This window comes from Neomonachus schauinslandi, chromosome 1 (genome assembly GCF_002201575.2).
Source record: "Neomonachus schauinslandi chromosome 1, ASM220157v2, whole genome shotgun sequence".
Lineage (NCBI taxonomy): Eukaryota > Metazoa > Chordata > Mammalia > Carnivora > Phocidae > Neomonachus > Neomonachus schauinslandi.
In genome coordinates, this window is record NC_058403.1 from 77,697,192 (window position 1) to 77,719,887 (window position 22,696).

Sequence of the window (22,696 nt, forward strand, 5' to 3'; positions counted from 1 at the left end):
CACACACACACGATACAAAATCCAACCGATGCGGGATCCTACTATTTACGTAACACCACAAACTTACAAAAGGCAAAAATCAGAAGCAAAAAAAAAAAAAATCCGAAAATCATCACACAACCAACCCAAAAATCCCAACCAACCACATCAACGAGGAAAAAAACAAAACAAAATCAAAAAACGTCCCAAATAAAATAAAGCAAACGAACCCACCGAAAACTGCTTGGCAAATATTTTTCTCGTGGTGCCTAATATTCTAGCTGGAAAGAGCTGTGGTGTTTATTGTTTTTTTCTCTTACTCCCCTCTAAAGCTACTATATATAACAGACTTTTTCCAACGGGTCGAACCTCTCGCTCCCTTTTGTGTATTTAGCTCGAGGAGCTGAGTTTATGGGTAAGAGAGGAGGAATTAGCCCCAGACCCCAGGAAAGCAAAGCGCACTCCCCCTCTTATGTCACCGAATAGCAAATTAGTTCTCAGAATTCCAGAGGCCGAGCTTTGCTACAGCGAAGACGCCGACGTCACAGAGGGGGCGCCCACGTGACGCTGGCGGAGCAGGCCGTACCATCGTGCGGGGCCCCGGGAGGGAGGGACGCCGTCTGGCCCCTCGAGCCTCGAACGGGAACCTCCAAATCCGAGACGCCCAGCCGCTGAAGACATCGAAATCTGCCTGAAACTGGAAAAACACTGTGGCTTTGAGGGCTTTCCATGGGCCCAAAGAGGCAAAAGTCCCGGAGAGCTGACACCGAGTCCTCCCCTGCCACGTAGCAGTGGTAAAGTCCTCAGCTCAAATTCCGAGAATTGAGCTCTGTTGATTCTTAGAACTGGGGTTCTTAGAAGTGGTGATGCAAGAAGTTTCTAGGAAAGGCCGGACACCAGGTGATTATTGCTGTTGCTGCTGCCGCTGCTGCTGCTGCCGCCGCCGCCGCTGGTGCCGCTGGTGCCGCTGCCGCCGCCGCTGCTCATGATCATTATTTTACCTTTTAATTCTTTTTTTTTCCGCTCTTGCCAAATGCTTTGGCTCCAAGTTTCCTATGTGTATCTATTGATATAAATGTATATATTTATTTATTCTAGCTGTCAGGTGTTAAAATAAATGCCGAAGATTAGTCCCACGTCTCTCCCACTCTAGGATATAGCTTTTTAAATATTTATTTTATTTTTGTTGTCTTTGAGTGCATCGGCCGGTTTGGGGAGGCTTTTGCCACCCTCCCTTGTGTTGTTTTGGTTTTGGAAAAGGAGGTGGAGGAGAGGAAGGAGGGGAATTAGGGGGCGGCCGGAGCCCAGAGGACGAGACAGTGTTTGGGGGGTGCTCCGGGCAAGTCTGGGGGCTGTCTGGCCCCAGACGACGGAGAGGACGCGCGCTCGCGCTCTCGCTCTTTCTGCTGCTGCTTGCGTACGGCTTGTGATCTCGCTGGATTCGGGCGGCTGTGTTTTTTCCCTCTTTTCTCGCTTGCAAACTGCCTTCCTCGCTCCCTCGCTCCTGCCTCCCCTTCCCTCCCTCCCTCCTCCTCTCCCTCGCCTCTCCTTCCTTCTCCTCTCCCGTCCTTCTTGGTGACTCCGGGAGGCGAGGAGGGAGGCTGCCCGCTCGCTCGCCCCGCTGGCTCCCTTCCACCGGCCTCGCTCCTCTAGATTCCCTGCCTCGGAGCCGAGATTTGGGAGGAAAAATGCAAGCGAACTCCTCGGGTTTTGTCCCCCCCCCCCCCCCCCCCCCGCCAAGCCCAGTTGAAGTATCGTTTCTACTATTTCCTTTTAGAGCCGCGATCTTCCTAACGAGATCCGAGTGTTTTGGTGTCCCCTTACCCTGTGTTTTGGGGGAGGTTTAGCTTGCCTGGGGGCGGGGATGTTGAATACTTTGAAAATTATTCTTTCTTGGTTGCAGTCGAGGGAGTCGGGAAACCCCGCGCGCTCCCTCTCCCCATCCTGAGGAGAGAGGCTGGTGGCGGGACAGGGATTTGGGGGGTGGGTGGCAAAGGGGTGCGCGTTTGCACCTGCGGTGCCGTTTAGCGTGCGGGGACTCCGGGAACCTTCACAGGATGGCCCAGCCAAGCGGGAAGGTGGCGGGATTTCTGGCGGTCGCGGTGTTTGTGTTTTGGGCGCTGCGTGACTCGGTGTTAGCTCCCAATGGCTGTTCCCCCGCCTCTCCTAAATTTTGTCTTATTTTTTTCCCATGGTGCGAGCTTTGTAAAAAGACAACTGCAGCCTGGAGAGTAGCCGACGTCAGGCTTCAGGTTCCCGAGGTCCTTGCACGGGGCGAGGGGAAAAACAAACAGCCCCAGCCCGCGTTCCTACGTGCAAGACCCGGGAGGAGAGAAGGGCACGCTGTGGCCCTGGATGAGGGACCCGGCGCGGGAGGAGGGGGCGCGGGCGCGAAAGGGAGATCTTTGTGAGTGATTTTGCAAAAACGGATTGCGAGATTGGTTGGATTTGCAACCTGTGGCTCTCCTCGAGGGAGTAAGAATGGGGGAAAGCGGCGGCGGCGGCGGCCCGGAGCGGGAGCGGGTGGGGAGTTGGAGCCTCGGAAATGGGCTGCGCTCTTGGGCAGCGGGAGCTAGGGGCCACCCCGCTGCGAGAGGTAGTGACCGTGGTCAGTGTCTTGAGAACTGTGGATTGCGTTGCCTTTATGATGCCGTGTTATTGGAACTCTGGCGAAAAATGGATCTAGTGTTACAATAATGAGTTTTAAAGGTCCCCCATGGAAAACAAAAACACAACCCAATAGATTAAAAAAAAGAAGAAGAATGAAAAAGACCCCTTTTACGGGGTGCCCCCCTTTGCAATGCTTAAGAGGTGGTGGTGGGGGTCCAGCAGCTGAACCGGGAGAAAGACCCCAACTAGGGTACTGAAAGTCCAGAGCTGTTACTGGGTTCCTGACCGCCACAGAGAGCTGGTCATCTCCCCCACCACCAGTAGCCACAGGAAACTGATTTAATCTTTTATGGATTCTTTTCCCCTCATTCAGTTTATAGTTTCCAGGAGGAAAATCTTGTAACTCTTTACTTTTTTTTAAAGTAAAGTATCAATAGATGCTTTTTTTTTTTTTCTGTCAAAAACAAAACAAAACAAAACCAAAAAACAAAAAAACTGGGCAGGACAGAGGGAACCAGGGAAAGGGCTGTTTAGAAATACAGTTTGTGGCTCTGAGCAGTGCCACCAGCTTCCTCTACAGAGACTGCCAGTTTCCCTTTTTCTTTGCAAGGTGTGTGTGGTTTTAATAAATAACTTAAAAAAATAAGAGGGGGGCCGGCAAGACCTGTCAGGAGACAGGTATCTATTTTGCTCACTATTTACTACCAAGAGCCTTTGGCACTGGAACAGAGCCTCGTAAATCTGCAGCCCAAGTTGAAGTTCATCTGGCCCTAGTCCACATGCTATTCCTGGAGGTAGCAAACATGAGCTCAAAGGAATGAGGTGAAATCACATTCTTGCTTTAAAATATATACCTTTGGGGGAGGGTATGGAGAAAGAATATTGTCTCTGGGGGTAGGAGGAAATGGAAAGAGGGCACTAGGAGATGGGCATTCCCTTGCTAAAATGACTCCAGTTGGGTCCTCAGGCTGAAATAGAAACCTGTAGATGGGAAATATTCCCCCTCCCCCCACTTATAAATAGAAGTTTCCAATATCCTATTGGGAAGACTTTCCAATACTGCAGGCCCAAGCACTGGCTGATTTTTAAGGGTCTGTTGATAGTGACAATAAGGCCAGAAGCTGTTGGTGAACTGGGCAGCTTGAAGGAGAAGGAAGCCAGAACAGGGAATTCTCCAATTGGCCTTTTCTTCTGTGCTCAATTGTGAAGGGTTTTACCCCATGCTTTCTTGAAAAGACTCTCCAATTTATTCTGGGTTTGCTGGACAGGGATGGGACTCTAAACTCTTAAGCTGTCGTTTGCTGAGCCTTGAAGAGTTCCAGTTATTGGTTGAGTAAATGGTAGCCAGGACTAGATGTCAAAATCCTTCCTTCCCTCTCTCCCCTGCCCAGTAGCCACACTCACAACCCACTTTATTGTGAAAAACTTGAAGAGATTCAGAGGAGGTAGTGCGGCAGCGCCACCCCTTGGTGGGTGAAACTCTATTTGCAAAAGTCAAATATTTGAAAAACATTGTGAAATGACCTTATGAGGATTTTTTTTTTCTTTAGAAAGGGGAGATAAAACTAACTTTAAAAAAAGGACTTTGTAGTTGATTTCTCAAATGCGGTGGAAAAGCGTTGCTTTCCAGCTAGGAGAGTGTCATAAGAGGCAAAGAAGTTCGAGTGTGTGTGTGTGTGTGTGTGTGTGTGTGTGTGTGTGTGTGCGCGTGCGCGGTCGGGGAGGGTTGCCTAGTTGGCTTGAAGTAGGTGAGTTCTCCAGACGGAGGTAGCCTCCTTCCCCCTTGGACTTGACTTCTCAGAGCACCTGAATTCTGTTGCTAGTCTGACACTGAGATAAGCAGGAATGTCTCGGTGTAAAAACAAACCAGTGATGGGAAGTCCTGCAGTTTTGCTGTCGGTGATGGTGGTGTCTACTGGGGGCTGGGTTGGGGACGGAGGTTTGTGGCGTGGGGCAATGGTAGGCTGGTCCGTAGCTGGGTTTGGAGCCTTCTGGGAGTCGAAGTAGTGTGGCGCGTGCCGGCTTCCTGCACTGCGCAACAAGTGGGAATGCCGCCGCAGTGATCCGAGCGAGGGTGCTGTGTAGTGGCGAAGCCGGCCCCTTTCTCTTCGCCCCACTGGAAGCCAGGAATGGCTCTTCCCAGTTCTCCCCGCCTCCCAGTCTGTGACCAGCAGCCCCGCCAAAAGACAAAACTCAGCCCCCCTTTCCCCACCCTCCGCCTTTAGCGAGCCCTGTAAACCTGGGCGGAACCCTGCCCTTGGCCTCCAGGGCCCCCTTCTTCCGTGGGGATCAAGAGTTTATTCCCGACTTTCTTTGCTGGTTGACCAGTGTTTGGCAAGAAGCTATGCTAATACCTTCTGCTTTTTGAAGACAAGCGCACCCTTTCCTTCCCTTCTAATACATTCAGCCTTTCGGGCTGGAAAAATCAACGTATAATACATGAACCCTGCTCCAGAGACCGCGTTGTGGTTACTAGAGGAGTGAGCATCGGGAAGAACGGGATTACATCCAGTAAATTAAATGTTTTGCAGCGTTGCTTATAGAGGCCAACCTCCTCCCGCTAACAGATCCAAAAAAAAAAAAAAAAAAGTGGGGGGCAGTCGGTTGTGGAAGGCTGTGGCTGCGCGGTGATTTTCGAACAGACTGAGTCTGCCACCTAGTGGTAGGTCCTAGCAGAGTTCCCCCCCCGCGCCTGGGGCGGTGGACCGACCCTGTCACCTTCGGATCTCCAAGTATCCCTACTAGGTGCTAGGACTGACAGAGGAGGGCAACATCCAATGAGGATGACATCTGACCTCCAAAATTTTGGTAAGGTGGATCAAAATTCGGAAGCCTCTAGATGCTTGCCCTGTCCACGGTCGCTCAGCGAGCGGCATGTGCCTCCCTAAGAGAACCTTAGTAAGATAACCCGTTTTGAACACACTATCTTTCTGTCACTGTGGTGTCTCCCTGGGTGAAGTGGGTAGTGGAGGGACGCTTGGAGGCTCTAGGACATAAAACTTTACAGTTCAGAAAACAGGCAGCCTCATGAGGGGGGCCTGTTGCTGGTGAGTTAGTACCCTAACTGGGACCAGATTTTTACCTTCTGAATTCCAGGCCAGTGACTTAAAGTCAAAGGCGAGTGTATCTCCGCTCCCTTGAAGTATCTTAAGAGAAAGGAGCAGCAGTAAGAGAGACCCACGATTTTAATGTCTCACATCAGCGTAGCTGGGAACAGCTCCCCAGATGTCTTGGAGGAATTCTAGAAAATATGGCGTAAGATTTTCAGTGACAGATACAGGAAGCCTACCGCAGTGCTGAGGGGTGGAGGTCCCAGATCTTGAGGGGTGTGCCTGGGTTAATGGATGATTAAATCCCAGTCCCTAGACTTGTAGAGCCCGAGGCTCACATTTGGATTCTGAAATCACCCTCTTCCCCTTCCTTCCAAACTGCTTAGTGGCTTGGCGAGAGATCAATTGGTGTGTGTGTGTGTGTCGGGGGGGGGGGGGGGGGGGTCATATGGACAGGCAGGGTGTAATCCTCATAGAATTTGGGCCACAATAGCTTCTTATTAAGCAAAGTTTTATTTTTTCGGAGTTCAAAACTTAAGATGGCAAAGGCGCGTAGGGGTGCCGGCGACCCCTAGCGACGACCGCCGGCGCGCACACTCTTGGGAGATGCTGCGGTCTCCACCGCCCGGGTCCGAGGAAATCGAGTTCAGCCTCTCCCACTGCGGGAGCAGTCGGAGGCCGCGTCGGAGAAACGCGCCTCTGTTCGGGTTGGAAACGAATCTGGGGATGTGTTTGAAGAGTGGTCAAGTTTGACTCATCGCTTTCCAAGGACAGTTAGTGCCTTCCATCTTCATTAACGTGAATAAAGACCTTGGCTGACTTTTGTCCAGATCGGATTTTTAAAGGCATTGTTTGGTTGGGGACATCATGCCTCTCCCCTCCCCCGGCAGCCTTTTTGCAAAGGCAGAGCCCAGTCCAGCCCGGATGGCCGAGATATCTTTGCTCGGGGACGTGGTTTGCTGGCATTGTCTGCTGGCTCTTTCTGGAAGGCTGTCGCGAGCTGGGCGCATGGGGAGCGTCCCTTCTGCAGCTCCTCTTCAGATCTTGATGATAAAACACATCCCTCTATTTTATTGCATTTCCTAGAAGCTTGCAGGCTTGAAAGAGCTCTACTGGCAGGAAACGTGATAGAAATAAAGTCAGGACATAATGTCCCCGAACACCTCGGTCACCCAAAGCGACTGCCGAGGCTACCGCGTTATCAAATTCGCTTTCATTTATTGTCGTCTCCTCCGCCCTCCCGCCCTCCAGTCAAGAGAGCGAAGAGTGTTTCACCCTTAAAACAAAAACAGCGGCGCGGTTTAACCCCACCCCCTACCGCTGGATCACCGTGGCTAAACTGGAGCAGCTAGTTAGCTGAGCCGCTGCGCAGAAAGGGAGCGCTCCGGCAGGAGCCCTGATGCTGGTTTCACTACGGCAGCTCCAGCCTTATTAAAATTCCTAGTTCCTACCCCTAAACAGTGCTTTGCACTTCCAGATTCTTCTTTGGATTTCTCGGAGAGTTACTGGAGTTATTAGATTACCAATAATCCAACGGCGGGCCGGGATTAGAGAAGGGACGCGGTGGGTGGGGGGGGAGGCTGTGCGAAAGGCATTCTCCAAAGCTGGAGACTGTGTCTAAAGTAGGTCAATGGGAAGGAGAGGCGGGGCTACATGCGGGTTGTCGGTTTCAAGCCTTGATGGAGGGCTCTCTCTAGTGTTTAGCTGCGGTAAGACATGATTAGGTTTGAGCTCCCGGAACCACGGGAATCCTAATTTCCATTAAGTGCATGTACGTAATTTTAACTTCCCTTCCTAGATACTCACCCCATTCCATATTAAATTTCAACCTTCGCTTTCACCTTTATTCCACCCGGCGAAGGGGTAAGAAAGTCTCAAAGTAGGACTTTATGAGGCCGCCGAGGCCCAGTCTTTACCGACGGCCCTGACCCCGCCTCCGCCGCTGATGGGATGCGCGGCTCAGTGTGACGCCACCCGCCACTTTTAGGACTGGACTGCGGCCTTAGGCGCCGAGTCTTTCGAGCCCCCCGCCCCGGAAAATTCCTCTCGGAGCCCACTACTAGGACCCATTAGGAGAGGGCGCCCAGGGGTTATAATTCCAAGGAAGGCCCAGAGGAAGCGAGGCGTCCTTGGAGCGCGCCCGTGCGCGCTCGGGTCAGCGCCCCGGCCTCTGCGGAATCCTTACCGGGTCTCTACGGTTTCGGGGAAATCGGATTCCGAAATCCCGAAACCTGGCCAGGTTCGGCCTGGGAGCTCCTATTCTAAAGACTTTGGGCGGAAACCGAGGCTAGCAGGGTTCCCCGACTTGCCAACGTAGGCGGAAGGGGCTTTCGGTTTGGTTTTCCTACAAGTCGTCTGGCGCGCGCTGGATGGAGACCCTCAGCCCTAGGGACTCCCATCTTTTTGACCTTGACGCCTGACCCAACCACCCTCTTAAAGGGGGCGGAGGCAAGCTAAAAGCAAAAATAAATAAATGACGCATTAGGCAAACAGAGGCCAGAACTGGGCAATTTGAAGTCATAAAATGAACCTCAGATTGGACCCGAATTCCTAGGTTCTAGACTGGCTCTGCTACTAACTTGTGCGACTTTCCCCATTTATAAAAACTGTTATGTGTAAGGGTTGGCCCGGGTGAACTGAGTCCTCGATCGGGCGCCGGCGAGGGATTTAGGGGAAAGTGTGCCTATTCCCCGCGAGCCTCCCCGGGCGCGCCCCGCCTCCCCCGGGTGAATCCCCGGCGGCCCTCGCGGCGCAGGCGGCGATCCTGGCGGCCGTCGAGGGCCGGCAGCTTCCTGGAAAGTTACTTCTCTTTGGAGCCGGCGATAGACAGAGTGTTCTGTGAAATCCGCTGAGCTGAGATCGACTACATTCCGGGAATGAGAGGGCTGTGCCATTCCCCTCACTACCCCCTGCCTTGACGGCGTAACAGGAAAAAAAAAAAAAAAAAAAAAGCGCACACACAATGTTAGCTACCGAAGTGCACGAAACGTTTTATTTGAATGTAGCCAAATTAAGGGCTGCCACGATCTCACCACGGGGCCTCCGACGCGCCTGCGGGGGCTTCGCGACAGATGGGCAGCGGTGCCCGCAGAACGCCCGGGGGTGGGCGGTCCCTGGCGGGTAGGTACGGTAAGGTCGGGGTGGGCGAATCTAGCCCGGGCTTGCCGCGGAGCGCAGGGCTCGGGTTTGTGTCCCTGTATGCGAGCGCGAGAGGAAACGGCTGCTTAGTGCCCACCGAGTGGAGGAGCCAGGGGAAAAGGATGGATGGGGGCTTTCGTACTGGCTCACTCTAGCTCTTAACCTCGCCTCTCGTCCTTCTCTCACCTCTTTTCTTGTCTCTCCGCCTTCACCTTCTGCTGTCTTCTCTTCCCTCTGCCTTTTTTAGAGGGAAGGGTCCCTCTTTTTTCTTCTCCAGCTCCTTTAAAAGATCTGCCTTCTCCTCAAGGTGCCTAATTGCAAATCCAGAGATTTTTGAAAAGGCAGAAGAGAGAAAGTGTGTGGGTGGAAAGACCACGTTTAGGTCTGGCTTGGTGGTTACTGCGGCTGGGGCAGGATTGGTGATCCCGACAGTCCAGGTCTGGGCCCTTGCAGTTGTCAGTTTCTCTTGACAGCCCTGCTCTCTTGGCAGGTGTTTTCGTGTTATGAGTATTGCGCGTGGCATGGGTGGGATGGCTGAAGCTAGGTGACAGAGTTTGTCCAGGACTTTGCTGGAGATTAGCTTTCAGTCTTGGGCAAGGCTTATCCGTTGGAGCCTCAGTGACCTTCTCAGTTAATCAGGGCTGTTATAAGGATCCCATACAGTAATGGTTGGGAAGGGGCTGAGTGGTCTGTAAGAACCAAAGCAGCTGCTAGGTGCTTCCACACTTGCAGCATTTAGAGCGAGGCATGGTTTCCCACATCCACCATAACACACACTCACTAACTGTGGCGCGCCCCTGAAGCTAGAGCTAGCTGAAGAAGGAGTGGACTTAATAGGGATGTGGACCTCAGCAGATGTGCATTTGTTTTTGCCCAAGCCAGGCAGTGGCGGAGGATGAAAATGGCCCAGCCCCAGGGCCAGGCTGACAAGTAGACCCCTGGGAATGGGGAATGTTTTGTTTGTTTGTTTCAATCTGCATATGGAACGAGTCATTGCCACTTGCCGAGGTGAAATGGCAAATCTGGGCTTCCCATGGTTCCAAAAGTCTGTGACTGGGAATTCACAAGCGAGCTGGTGGTTGAAGCTGGCTAAAGGACAGCCTTAGGTATTCCAGAAGTGTTTAGGGATGTCTTTCATGGGGGAAGAGGAGGTGGTTTATAAATGAAACTCTCATGTGTCTTTAGCATTCTTTTTCAACAGAGACAATCACTGAACTTTGGTTAGGACCGATCTAGTGTATCTCTCTTTGCCCATCTTGAGTTAGGATGGGAGAGGAGGAAATAGGTTCTTTTGTCTCTTTCTGTCCTCTCCCTTCAGCCATCCCCTTCCCTCATCCTCACTCACTCACATGCACACGCTAACCTTGAAGCCAATGGGATTGAGTGACTGGCACTTGGGACCACAGAGAAATGTCAGAGTGTTTGGTTACAGACTCAAGGAAACCTCTCATTTTAGAGTGCTCATTTGGTAAGATTCAGCAGCCTGGAATGGGGGCAAAGTGTTTGTGTGGGGGAAAGAACTTAAAAATGAGATTCACCCACATTAGGGTGCTGTCTTGCATGTTCTACAGCACGTAGGCTGATTTGGAAAAGGGACAGGAATTTGAGCCAGAAGACCGAGGGCTGGGCCACTAACCATCTACGTGGCCCAACATGACCTCCCTGGCCTCAGGCCCCTTTACCCGGAAAATAGCTCTAAAGAGCTATGCTTTAAAAAAAAAAAAAAAAAAAGGTGGGGGGAGTGGAAGAGGATTCAGATATTGTTTTGTTTTGCAGCCTACATATGATCATAAATGAGAGTCTTCCACCTGTGCTTTGAAATTATTTTCTTTTAGAGAAACAAAAATTTGGAGCGGGTGCATATTTCCTGAGTGCTCCCTGGCCAGTTCTTAGCTAAAGCATGCAGTTAAATCTTTGACCAGCAGGGAGAGCACAAGCTTGGAAGTTTGTAGCCTTCTATCTAGTCTTAGACCCAGGAGGGAAAGAAGAGGAAACTTTGAAAAAGGCAAAGATACTCAAGGAAAGCATAGACACGCCATCTCTGGGTGTATTCTGCAGATCCTGTATTTAGTCTTAAATGTTCAGACAATCAGGAATTATTGCCTGGCTTTTTGTCCTACCCAAGCCACTTGAACCCCTGAGCCTCAGTTTCGTCATCAGTGAAATAGGGATACGGATATTGACCCCAGTAGACCTTGAGAAATCATTCTAAGACTCAAAAGATAATATTTTAGCAGGTTCTGGAGATTGTCCAGAGTTCTTAGGCCCCTGAAGGACCATTCTCATTAATATTGAAAGAACCACTTTTCTATTTTTCTTTCCCATGAACACAAGTGGCCTTTGGATGGTATGCATTTTCTACTTTGACAAAGGAACTACATGTGTATGTGTACATATAATTAACGTATGCAGTTGTGTTCCCAGTACTCAGGGCAAAAACATGACTATCGCATAGCTTCGGGTGCCTGTTGTTGCCGTAAGAGCAGAGCTGGAAAAATGTTTGCTAGCTTGTGGTAAAACCGCTCCAGCTGGCAAGCTGCAGCTATCAAAGGAAAACTAAATACGTGTGTCCTAAAATAAGACTATAGTGGACAATCTAACATTCATGGAATCAATTTCTGTTTGCTTTTTTCTCTTCCCTGCAGATTTTAAGCAAAATTTTGGACTGTGAATCAAGGCATTGGGTAAGTAAATCTAATTATATGCTTTAAAATTTTGTGGACAAACTGTTTCCTTTGACTTTGCCGATGCATGTGTTGCTGTGAACTTGGCCACTTTTCGTGAGATGAGAGAAAGGATGGCCGGGTCCCTCTCCCTCACCCATTTACCCCTGTGTTAGACTATCTTAACTGTGCTGTGATCATTCATACCCTCACTCATTTCTTAGTTCCGAGCCAATGTAGCCACCTACTATGCACCAGCAATGTGCCAGGAGCTCGAAGTACATTCAGACAATTGTAAAGCCTAAAAGAGGAAGAAACAGATGGTGGCTGGGATAATGAAATGAGATCCTGACAAGAATAGCTGTGATTTTTGAGAACCTGCTATGGACCAGGCACAGATCTCTAAATTTTACAACCACATAGGTATTACTCCTCCCATTTTGGGAAACCAAAGCCCAGGAACAGTAAACAATCTGCCCCAAGTCACACAGCTAGCAAAAGATAAAGCTGGCATGCTAACCTTCAAATCGTGGTTTCTCACCCTCACTGCCTCTCCGCACTTGGCGGAGTACTAGGTATGTGGGAAAAGCACTCTACAAATATTCATTCACTTCCGCTTTCCCCAAAAGGGCTTTCTATTCCAACTTGTTAGAGAAAGATTCTTTTTCCCATCTTACAGATGTGAACAGTAATGCCCAGAGATGGGCCCACAAATGGGTCAAAGACCCAACACAAGGGACCTTGGTGTGTTAGCAGGCTGCGCCACCTGTCTTCACAGCCCTGGTAGAGCAGGGATCAGGTTCTGGAGAATTCAACACGATTTTGACCCTTTTCTTTCCAGGTGAAGACAAAATGGCATCCCCGGCTGACAGCTGTATCCAGTTCACCCGCCATGCCAGTGACGTTCTTCTCAACCTTAATCGCCTCCGGAGCCGTGACATCTTGACTGATGTTGTCATCGTGGTGAGCCGTGAGCAGTTCAGAGCCCATAAGACAGTCCTCATGGCCTGCAGGTGAGGGGCCGGGAGGGGAAAGACGGTTGTATAGAAGGGCGCGATGGTGTGGGCAGGTAGCAAGGCAGATCGAGTGGGCCTTTTGCTGTGTTTAGAATTACGTCTAGTTTGTCTCCAGACCGCCAGCGCATGTGGCCTGGTGGAGTAGGTTCCCAGGAAATGAATGAATGAACACACGTTTGGAGAAGAAAGAGTTTCTGTTCTGTGGGAAGCGAGGGAACAGAAATGGTAGACTGTCTCTAGAAAGGATGTGTTTGGAACAAACACGGAGAATAACTTCAGTTAACCAGTGAAGAAAGGAGAAGTGAAAGGGGGTTTTTCGGTATTTGAAGCAAGTGAATTTGAAGTCTTTTGCCCTTTTACTCTATAACTGCATGTATTTTATCCTGTGGCTATCTTTCCATGGGTGTTTCAGGCTATGTGTGTAAGTTAGGGAGAGAGAGCCGGCCGATTCTTCCTAATTGTTGAGTGTTTCAAGTTTTTGGAGCTAGTTCACATTACATCATCTCCCTGAATCTCTGCAGTGGCCTTCTGTGTTATGGAGGCATAATTACTTCCCTTTTATAGACAATAAAATGAAGGTACAGATAGGTGAGCTGATGTAAAGTCGGGGGTCTCTACTGCCAGAAGAGAGCTTACTCAAGCTCTACAGCAAACGCCTGTGTTTTAGTAGTGACGAGAACAGAGGTTTACAGAGATATAAAAGTAACAGAAAATGCTAACCTAGAGCTTACTCTGTGCCAGGCATGCACGACCCTGTCAGGTAGACTCTATTGTTCCTGCTTTGCAGGGAAGGAAACTAGGGTGCAGAGAAGTTAAGCAGCTTGCCCAAGGTTGCACAGCTACTTACTGGTTAAAGTCTGACTCACTTCTGGCAACCCATTCAGAAAGAGCAGCATTGAGATGCCAGCCCGAATCCTGACTTGTAATTGAGCCTTCTTTCCTCTACCAGACAACATGGTCCCTGGAGGCACGGCTTGAGGTTTGACTTGTGTCTCCTAGGAATATTGACCTTATGGAAGTCTGTGGGCTTTTAGAAAATCAGTAGACTATAGATGTAGGCACCATTTTATTTATTTATCGTCGATACCCAAGTTGTTTCTAAAAACAGACAATGACACTTTAAAAATAAGGATCATGTGTTGGAATAGGAAGAGAAATGCTTATTCCAAAGTTATAGACTAAAAATGGTTACTGCAAATGAGTGCTAAATTTCACTCTGGTAATCCATGCAGTTAAGACGATAAGGAAAATAGCTTCTGTGACTCTGAGAACATCATTTACCTTCTGATCTTGGTTCCCCCACTTGTAGAGGGGAGAGTGATAATATCTACGTTGCAAGGTTGTGAGGAACACAGGATAATGTATGTAAAGTGCTTAATGACTCTCTGGTATTTAGTAAGCTCTTCGTAAATGGCAGTTATTATTAATTGCTGTGGAAGTTCTGGAGCGAGGCCCAGGGAAGAGGAGCTGAGCCTTGACACTGACTGTAATTGATTGCCAGTCCTGTCCGTTCTTGTGACACGTGTGTTTGTGTTATAGTGGCCTGTTCTATAGCATCTTCACGGACCAGCTGAAGTGTAACCTGAGTGTGATCAACCTGGACCCTGAGATCAACCCTGAGGGGTTCTGCATCCTGCTGGACTTCATGTACACATCCCGGCTCAATCTGCGGGAGGGCAACATCATGGCCGTGATGGCCACGGCAATGTACCTGCAGATGGAGCACGTTGTGGACACTTGCCGGAAGTTTATCAAGGCCAGGTGAGCTGCCATGGAGGGAGAAGCCCTTGGGAGTGGAAGACATCTGAAATCCTTGATAATGCATGCATATCCTCTACAATATGCCACAGCCTACGTTTCCGCTAGCTTTTGCACACTTCTGCCTTCTTAATTCTTGCTCTGCTATCCAGATATGCCCTGTGCATTCATTCCCCTCTTGCTTTCTTCGTTCGTTGGATGGGCCCTTTCCTCCCACCCATCCTGCCAGGCCAGGCTTGGAAGCGGGCTCCTCTGTGGACGTTTTCCAATTGCCACTCTTCCTCCCTCAGCTCTCCCTCTGTATCCCTAAGCCATCTGCCTGTCCTTCAGACCTTCCTTCCATTTTCACTATTTGCATATGTGTTTTAGTTCTCCTTTAGACTTCTATTATAATGATTTGCATATGTGCCTTACTTCCCCCACCAGACTGTGGGCTGCTTTTCTCATCTTTTATGTTGCCCCGCTCCTACAAGAGAGGACATTTATTGAATTAAATTGAGTTCACTGGGTCTAATCCCGTCCTTGAAGGCCGGTCGGACATGACCATCATTTAAGGGGGGGGGATCCTGAGAGCCCACAAAGTGAAGGGCTTTGCTAAGTGGAACAGAAACTCGGGGCTTTACTTTTTTAGCACCATTTGATTCAGCTGTTCTAGGGTGATTGCCTCCCTTATGAAACAGGAGGGTTTCCGGCCTCTGTTTGATCACCTCCAGGAGCCAGGAACCCAGTGTTCCCAGAGGCGCACTGACTACCTCGGACCGTTAGAAAGCTCCTCTTGATGGCGAGTTGAAATCTGGCCCTCTTAACCTTCACTCATTGGTTCCAGCTCTGTTAACTGTGATCATGGTGAGCTGGCCTGTTTTTCCCCCACATAACGTCCCTTCAAGTATGTGCAGCGAGAGCTTGTTGTCTCCTGTGGGTGATGATGGTAGCGAGGTCATCATTGCGGTCATTTTCGAGTACTTTCTCTGGGTCAGGCCTTGTGCTTGGAGGGGTGAAGCAACTTGCTCCAGGGCCCGTTGCTGCTAAGTGGCCCAACTGGGACTGGAAAGCAGGTCTGGCTGCTGCCGGTCCTCCAAAGAAAACTCCTCCCAGGACTCTAGGCAGCTTACAGGCTGAGTCCCTTCTCCCACGGGCCACCAGTTTGTCTGTGACTCTCTGAACATGCACTGTGTAACTTCTTCTTTCCCTGAGCCTCCATTTCCATGTGTGTAAAATGGAGACAGTAATGCCTTTCTTCCTTTGCAGGATTTTGCATGGATGAACTAAGGGCTCTGAAAGCTTTACATTCTGTAATATCTGAAGAATTACAGATTCACGCACATATACACAGAATGTGGCTTAAACATGTGATCGCATGTCTAAGCGGGCACAGCTTGTGGGGCTGACTCGCTGCCCTTGTCTGGGTCCAGTCTCCCGCACTGCGGGCTAGCTTGCTAGATTTCTAGCATAAAAGCCTTGTGACTGCAAGGATTTCCCTATTCCAGAGCCACATCGCTCATGTCTAGCTGACCAAGCACAAATGTGGCTACCTAACACCAGTGTCGCTCAGAAAGTCCTCTGTTCAGCAGTTCTCATTTGGAGGCCCGGGTCTCCTCTCTGTTTTCTCCTGCAGTGAAGCAGAGATGGTTCCTGCCATCAAGCCTCCCCGTGAAGAGTTTCTGAATAGCCGGATGCTGATGCCCCAAGACATCATGGCCTATCGGGGTCGTGAGGTGGTGGAGAATAACCTACCGCTGAGGAACGCCCCAGGGTGCGAGAGCAGGGCCTTCGCCCCTAGCCTGTACAGCGGCCTGTCCACCCCGCCGGCCTCTTACCCCGTCTACAGTCACCTCCCTGTCAGCAGCTTCCTCTTCTCTGACGAGGAGCTGCGGGATGCCCGGATGCCTGTGGCCAACCCCTTCCCTAAGGAGCGGGCCCACCCCTGCGATAGTGCCAGGCCCGTCCCTGGCGACTACAGCCGGCCGGCCCTGGAGAGAACTCCCAGTGTATGCCACAGCAGCATCTACTCACCCAAGGAGGCAGCCCCAGAGGAGACACGCAGTGACATGCACTACGGCGTGGCCGAGGGCCCCAAGCCTGCCGCCCCCTCGGCCCGGAATGCCCCGTACTTCCCCTGTGACAAGGCTGGCAAGGAGGAAGAGAGGCCCTCCTCAGAGGATGAGATCGCCCTGCATTTTGAGCCCCCCAGTGCACCCCTGAACCGCAAGGGTCTGGTCAGCCCCCAGAGCCCCCAGAAGTCCGACTGCCAGCCCAACTCGCCCACGGAGTCCTGCAGTAGCAAGAATGCCTGCATCCTCCAGACCTCTGGTTCACCTCCAGCCAAGAGCCCCACCGACCCCAAAGCCTGCAACTGGAAGAAATACAAGTTCATTGTGCTCAACAGCCTCAACCAGAATGCCAAACCAGAGGGACCCGAGCAGGCTGAGCTGGGCCGCCTCTCCCCTCGAGCCTACACCGCCCCACCGGCCTGCCAGCCACCCATGGAGCCCGAGAGCCTTGACCTCCAGTCCCCAACCAAGCTCAGTGTCAGCGGGGAGGACTCCACCATCCCACAGGCCAGCCGGCTCAATAACATCGTCAATAGGTGCTTTCAGAGGGGGTCTGGGCCTGGGGTCAGGGCTTCCCACGGGGGCCACTTCTTCCGATGGACGCAGGGGCTGTGTCCGTTCTTGCCTGAATACTGGGTATATTATGGGTGTGGAGTAAGTATCCACTGACTGAATTGGCCTCAGTCAGGAAGCATATTAACATCAGGGATCTCAGGGCATACGCTGTTTGGAGGTGGGCTCAAGGATAACTTTGTGGCCCCGAATCCAGAGGGAGGTGGCCCAGCTCTGGCCTCTGGGTTCACCTGAGCATGGGAAGGAGGGGGCAGCATCCAGGCCAGGTGGAGTGCTTTACCCTCTCCAGCTGCTGAGGCTCTCTTTCCTCCTGCCCACAGGTCCCTGACAGGCTCCCCCCGCAGCAACAGCGAGAGCCACTCACCGCTCTACTTGCACCCCCCCAAGTGCACGTCGTGCGGCTCTCAGTCCCCGCAGCATGCAGAGATGTGCCTCCACACCGCTGGCCCCACATTCCCCGAGGAGATGGGAGAGACCCAGTCTGAGTACTCGGATTCCAGCTGTGGTGAGTCCCTTCCCGGGGAGAAGGAAGGCCCCTGCCTCTGCTCTGTGGGGTTTGCGTTTCCATTTCACTTATGCTCTTGTCACTGATTGGGAGAAGTCCCCGACTGGAAGGTCACTGGCCCTTAAAATCACCGGCCCGTCCCCCCGCTCTTGACCTCTTGAACCAGGCTGATCTGAGCAAGGGATGAGGTATTGGAGTTAGTCTGGGGTAACAGAGAATGACCCCCTTTTCACCTGCACTGTAGCCAAGGTAGCCTGGGGGAGCGGCTCTAACTCCCAGAGCTTCCTCAGTCCCTCGGGACCCAACTGCCAGGACTGACCTGGGTCGGCCCCCCCTGCTGGGCCATGCGTTCTGTAAGGACAAGCCCCTGACCTTCCTCGTGCCTGTGTCTCCCATAGGTCCGAGGGAGTTTCTAACATGGAGTAGGTGCTCAGCTGACGTTAGCTGAATTAGGTTAGTTGAGCTGAATTATTAAACTGAAGTTTTGGACACTCTGTGATTGGCATCCCCAGTTTTTATTAGATAAGAAAGTCTGTCTTTTCCCTCAAGCTCTCGCTGCAGTAGGATAGCCCAGTCATGCCTAATCGGGGGTGAGCCCCTGTGACATGTCATTTTCAAAATGTTCTAACAGAAGGGAAAAATCAGTTACTTACACCGTGAGATTTGGCACAGGGTTGTGGACGTGTAGTTGGGAGAGCAGGGACTGTCCCCGTCTGTCCCCCTGGCTATTTGCCCTTTCTCTGCATCCAGTCCCTTTTCTCTGGGCTGCCGTTTCTACTTCCATCCTTGTTGGCTCTCCCAATATCATAGAAGTGTTTGGGGGACATGAAATCCAGAGAGATACAGGGTGACCCTGTTCACGGTTACTTCCTCCTTCAATGGCCTCCATGTACCGTTGGATTTTATACCTCACATTCCTAGAACACTTTGTGGTATACAGTATGCTCCTGTGAGGTGGGCAGCCTGGGGGTTGACTATCCTGATTCTGGAGATAGAGACACAGATAGGCTCAGAGAGGTGAAGGGTCTTGCTTGAGGGCTCCTGTGTATGGATGTAAATAAAACAATGAACTGAGAAGAAAAGTCAGTTCTCAGAGCTCTCTAGAGAAGGAGGAGCCCTGCTGAGCTTTCCTGAAGTTGGCACAGGCCATATGGGTAGCTGTTGGTTTGAGTTTCCCCTCTGTACCTTAGTAGTCAACTCTGTCCCCTTTCTCCTCCATGACGGAGACTCTAAATGCTCAGAAAAATAAAACTCACACAGGCCCGGAATGTCGGGTGGGTGGAGCTTGGGGGTTCCATATGGCCCTGAGGGCAACTGCAAAGGGGAGTGGCCTTAGAGCCCTACCTCCCTTCCCTTTCTAACGGTGGTGTCCCGTCCCCCCGCCCACCTCCGACAGAGAACGGGGCCTTCTTTTGCAATGAGTGTGACTGCCGCTTCTCTGAGGAGGCCTCACTCAAGAGACACACACTGCAGACCCACAGTGACAAACCCTACAAGTGTGACCGCTGCCAGGCCTCCTTCCGCTACAAGGGCAACCTCGCCAGCCACAAGACCGTCCACACGGGTATGCCCCCTCCCCCCGCCCCCCGCCACAGCTGGGCAGGGTTCCTGGGAGCGGGATGGGGGGAGGACCCTAGAGAAAGCAGTGTGGGGCCTTGTTCCCCCGGCGGGTGGGGAGCAGGCCCTGCTCTGATCTGGATGTGGGCCTAACCCTGTCTTGTCTTTGCCTGGCGACTCCTCCACTCCCTGTGTTCTTTGTCTTTTCTCCGAGGCACTCTGTCCTGCTTCTCTAGCGTTGTGCGGCAGAATTGTTAATCCCAACGCACAAGTGAAGCAACCAAGGCTGAGAGAGGCAAAGTAGATAGGGTTTTGTTACCCCAGAAAAAAAAATTAAAAGCCTCTTGATTTCCTCTCAGGGCTTGCTCCTTATCAACTCACATTCCTTTACCAGGTAGCTTCTAATAACCCGACTGTTGTCCACAGTTGACCCTCTCTTGGTGTCCATTATCCCAGAAACTTTCCACAAAGGAAGGCTCAGCCCTTCTATTGGCTTCCCCAGCCTGAGCATCTACTCTGACTCAGGCCCCAGGCTTCTTGCAAATGGAATCCAGCTGTCGTTCCCACAAGCGGAAAAGCATGTTTTTTCTAAAAGAGAAACTAGAGCAGCCTGATTGTCTCTTCCTGGTGAAGGGCTTGATTCCTGAATCAGTCTAGTCCTAGGGAAGAGCTGGAAGAGACTGACTCTGTCATCTAAATTCACCCCTCAAGTTCTGGAGAGGGGAACTGAGGTCCAGAGAAGGAGAGTGACTTGTCCAAGTCTGCAGTTAGATGATCTTAATGACATAGCTGTTTCAAAGGCCTCCTGGAACCTCCCCCCACTCCCTGTCCCACCCCCAGTGTTGTGTCCCCTCTGCCCCAGCCTGCTCCTTGACCCTGGCTGCCTGCAGCCTGTGGTGGTATGGTGTGTGCTTGGCAAGGGCAGGAAAGTGGTAGGCCCCCTGGGTCCTCTCTCAGACATCTTCCAAAGGAGAGAAAGCTGAGGTGGCCCAGGAAGGGCAGTTTGCTCTGAGATCCAGGGACCCGTGACTGTGGAGACCTCCGTCAGATATAGCTTTCTTTGTTCCCTTTCTTTCGGGAATAGGTGAGAAACCCTATCGTTGTAACATTTGTGGAGCCCAGTTCAACCGACCAGCCAACCTGAAAACCCATACTCGAATTCACTCTGGAGAGAAGCCCTACAAATGCGAAACCTGTGGAGCCAGATTTGTACAAGTGAGCAGGGCCATGGGGAAAAGACCCCTCAGCCTCTGTATGCTGAAGAGGGGGTTCCCGGGGGAGGGGGCCACAGCCCACCCCAACAGAGCCTCTCACGCTTTGCTCTTCCATTCAGGTGGCCCACCTCCGTGCCCACGTGCTCATCCACACTGGAGAGAAGCCCTATCCCTGTGAAATCTGTGGCACTCGTTTCCGGCACCTTCAGACTCTGAAGAGCCACCTGCGAATCCACACAGGAGAGAAACCTTACCATGTATGTGAGCCTCTTGTGGCCATCAGCTGGCCTGGGAGGGGCTTGGCGGGGAGGGGCAGGCAGCAGAACTGTTTGCTCCAATCTCAAGCACACAGTGGGATGACCACTGAACTAATGGCCCTAAGACCTGCCTTAGGGCTGGTTGTCAGACACGCTGCTGGACATTGGCTGTGTCTCAGTTTGCTCATCTGTAAAGTGGGGATACTGGGCTAGGTGATCTGGGCCCTAGGAAAGAGTTCCAAACTATAGATACATTGATTTGGGGATCATTCATTCATTCCACACTAATTAGCTTCTTACAGTATGCCTCTATGCTGGACTAGATGTCCACTTAAGAGGACCTAAGGTGTTTGAGAAGGGGCAGCCATAGGAGTGGGAGGAGAATCAGAAAAATGTGGTGATAGAAGAAAAAAAAGGCAGGGAAAAGGCCATTATAAGAAGGAGCAGGTGGCCAGCTACACAGCAGGGTACCATGAATGGGCCATTGGAATCCTAGTGTTCTGGAGGAGGCTTTCAGCCAACCATGGCTTGCGGGCTAATTTTTGAGCATTTCATGAGCTAGGTTCTAATATCTTTAAATGGCTACAAGATGGAGAAATAATATTTTGTGACATGTGCAAATTACATAAAATTTAATTTTCAATGTCCATAAGCAAAGTTTTATTGGGACACAGCCATGTCCATTTGTTTACATATTATCCATGGGGACTTTCCTACCACAGGCGCAGAGTCATCATTGTGATATATTCACTATCCGGCTCTTTCCCGGTTAAAAATAGTTTTCTATCTCTGCTATAGAGGGGAGAGATACTGGCCGGGCTGCTGGGATATCTGGTTCTTATTCTGACTCTGACGCCATCCCTCTTTAGGGCCATAGGCAAGCCTGACCCTCTCTCAGGGGACTACAATTTTCTTTCTGTGTAAAAGGATAAGGATGCTGTAGGTGAGCAGTTTTCAGACTGGGCTCTTTCAGTCAACCCCACAGCCTCTTTTACCTTTTGAGTTTCTATTGAATTTGAAAAGAGAGTCCTACGGTTTACAGGCGTGGAAACCACTGTGTTCAATGACACTGCTCTGGTGGGTTTGTGGTATCACCGTAGATAGTGATGGACACAAGAACGAACCAATGAATGGTTAACCCATATCACAAATGGGAACCTGCAAAATGTAGGTATTTTCATCCACTTGTTTATCAGTCCCTGAGTATCTTCTCACTTGCTTTTTGTTCTTGGGCACATTAGTTTTCCTCTCGATACCCTTATTTGCTCATCTGTAAAACGAGCCTGATAATAGTACCTATCCCACGGAGTCATTGTATTCAGTTAACAAATTCACTCAAGTGTCAGGATAGTCTTTGGCACACAGTAGAGTACAATAAATATTTGCTAGAAGTTTAGATGCACCAATGTCGAGTTAAGAGTGACCTGCAGAGCGTGTTGACTCAGTCCTTCATTGAAGGGAAAGCCAAGGCCCATGGAGAGAAATGATGTGCTTGGCTGGGGAAGAGCAGTAGCAACACTTCACCGCTTTAGAAAACAGCGAAGGGACATTTGCACAAAGCTTACTTATCGCTTAGCTGGAGCCTGAATTCTTAACCTGGCCTTCCAGAGGGAAGAGCCGCCCAGATCCCTCACAGGGAGAATCTCCCTCTCTGGGTCTCCGAGCAATGATACGTTCCTGGGGTTGGTGACAGCTAACAGTTTGCCTCTGATTTTCCTTCAGTGTGAGAAGTGCAACCTGCATTTCCGTCACAAAAGCCAGCTGCGTCTTCACTTGCGCCAAAAGCATGGCGCCATCACCAACACCAAGGTGCAATACCGCGTGTCCGCCACTGACCTGCCCCCGGAGCTCCCCAAAGCCTGCTGAAGCATGGAGTGTTGATGCTTTCCATTCGAGTCCCTTCTCAGAATCTACCCAAAGGATACTGTAACACTTTACAATGTTCATCCCATGATGTAGTGCCTCTTTCATCCACTAGTGCAAATCATAGCTGGGGTGGGGGTGGGGGGAGGGGGCGTGGGGACTGGGGGCCAAGGCAGCTCCCCTTCCCCCACTGCCATAAAACATTAATAATATTGCTTCTTCTCCTATGTGTAAGGCAAACCATGTCAGCAAAAAGCAAAATCATTTTATATATCAAAGTGGGGGAGTATGCAAAAGTTCTGACGTGACTTGGTCTGCAAAATGAGGAATGTATATGTTTTGTGGGGACAGATATTTCTTTTGTATGTAAATGTGCATTCTTTTAAAAGAAGAGACTTCAGTATGTTATCAAAGAGAGGGCTTTAATTTTTTTAACCAAAGGTGAAGGAATATATGGCAGAG

The 22,696-nt window shown here is 50.8% G+C and overlaps 1 protein-coding gene across 2 annotated transcripts; it reads left to right on the forward strand.

Moving 5' to 3' along the window:
* Positions 1 to 796: 796 nt before the first annotated feature.
* Positions 797 to 22,359, forward strand: BCL6 (BCL6 transcription repressor). 2 transcript variants are annotated; one of them, XM_021692738.1, is made up of 10 exons: positions 797 to 879; positions 11,423 to 11,461; positions 12,282 to 12,453; positions 13,996 to 14,217; positions 15,830 to 16,801; positions 17,159 to 17,343; positions 18,740 to 18,907; positions 19,985 to 20,115; positions 20,234 to 20,371; positions 22,094 to 22,359. In XM_021692738.1, the coding sequence occupies exons 3-10, from the start codon at positions 12,293 to 12,295 to the stop codon at positions 22,235 to 22,237; spliced, it is 2,121 nt and encodes a 706-aa protein (XP_021548413.1). In that variant the 5' UTR covers positions 797 to 879; positions 11,423 to 11,461; positions 12,282 to 12,292; the 3' UTR covers positions 22,238 to 22,359. The 2 variants fall into 2 exon arrangements, with proteins under 2 accessions (XP_021548413.1, XP_021548414.1); XM_021692739.1 differs by lacking the exon at positions 797 to 879 and adding an exon at positions 9,746 to 10,245.
* Positions 22,360 to 22,696: the final 337 nt, after the last annotated feature.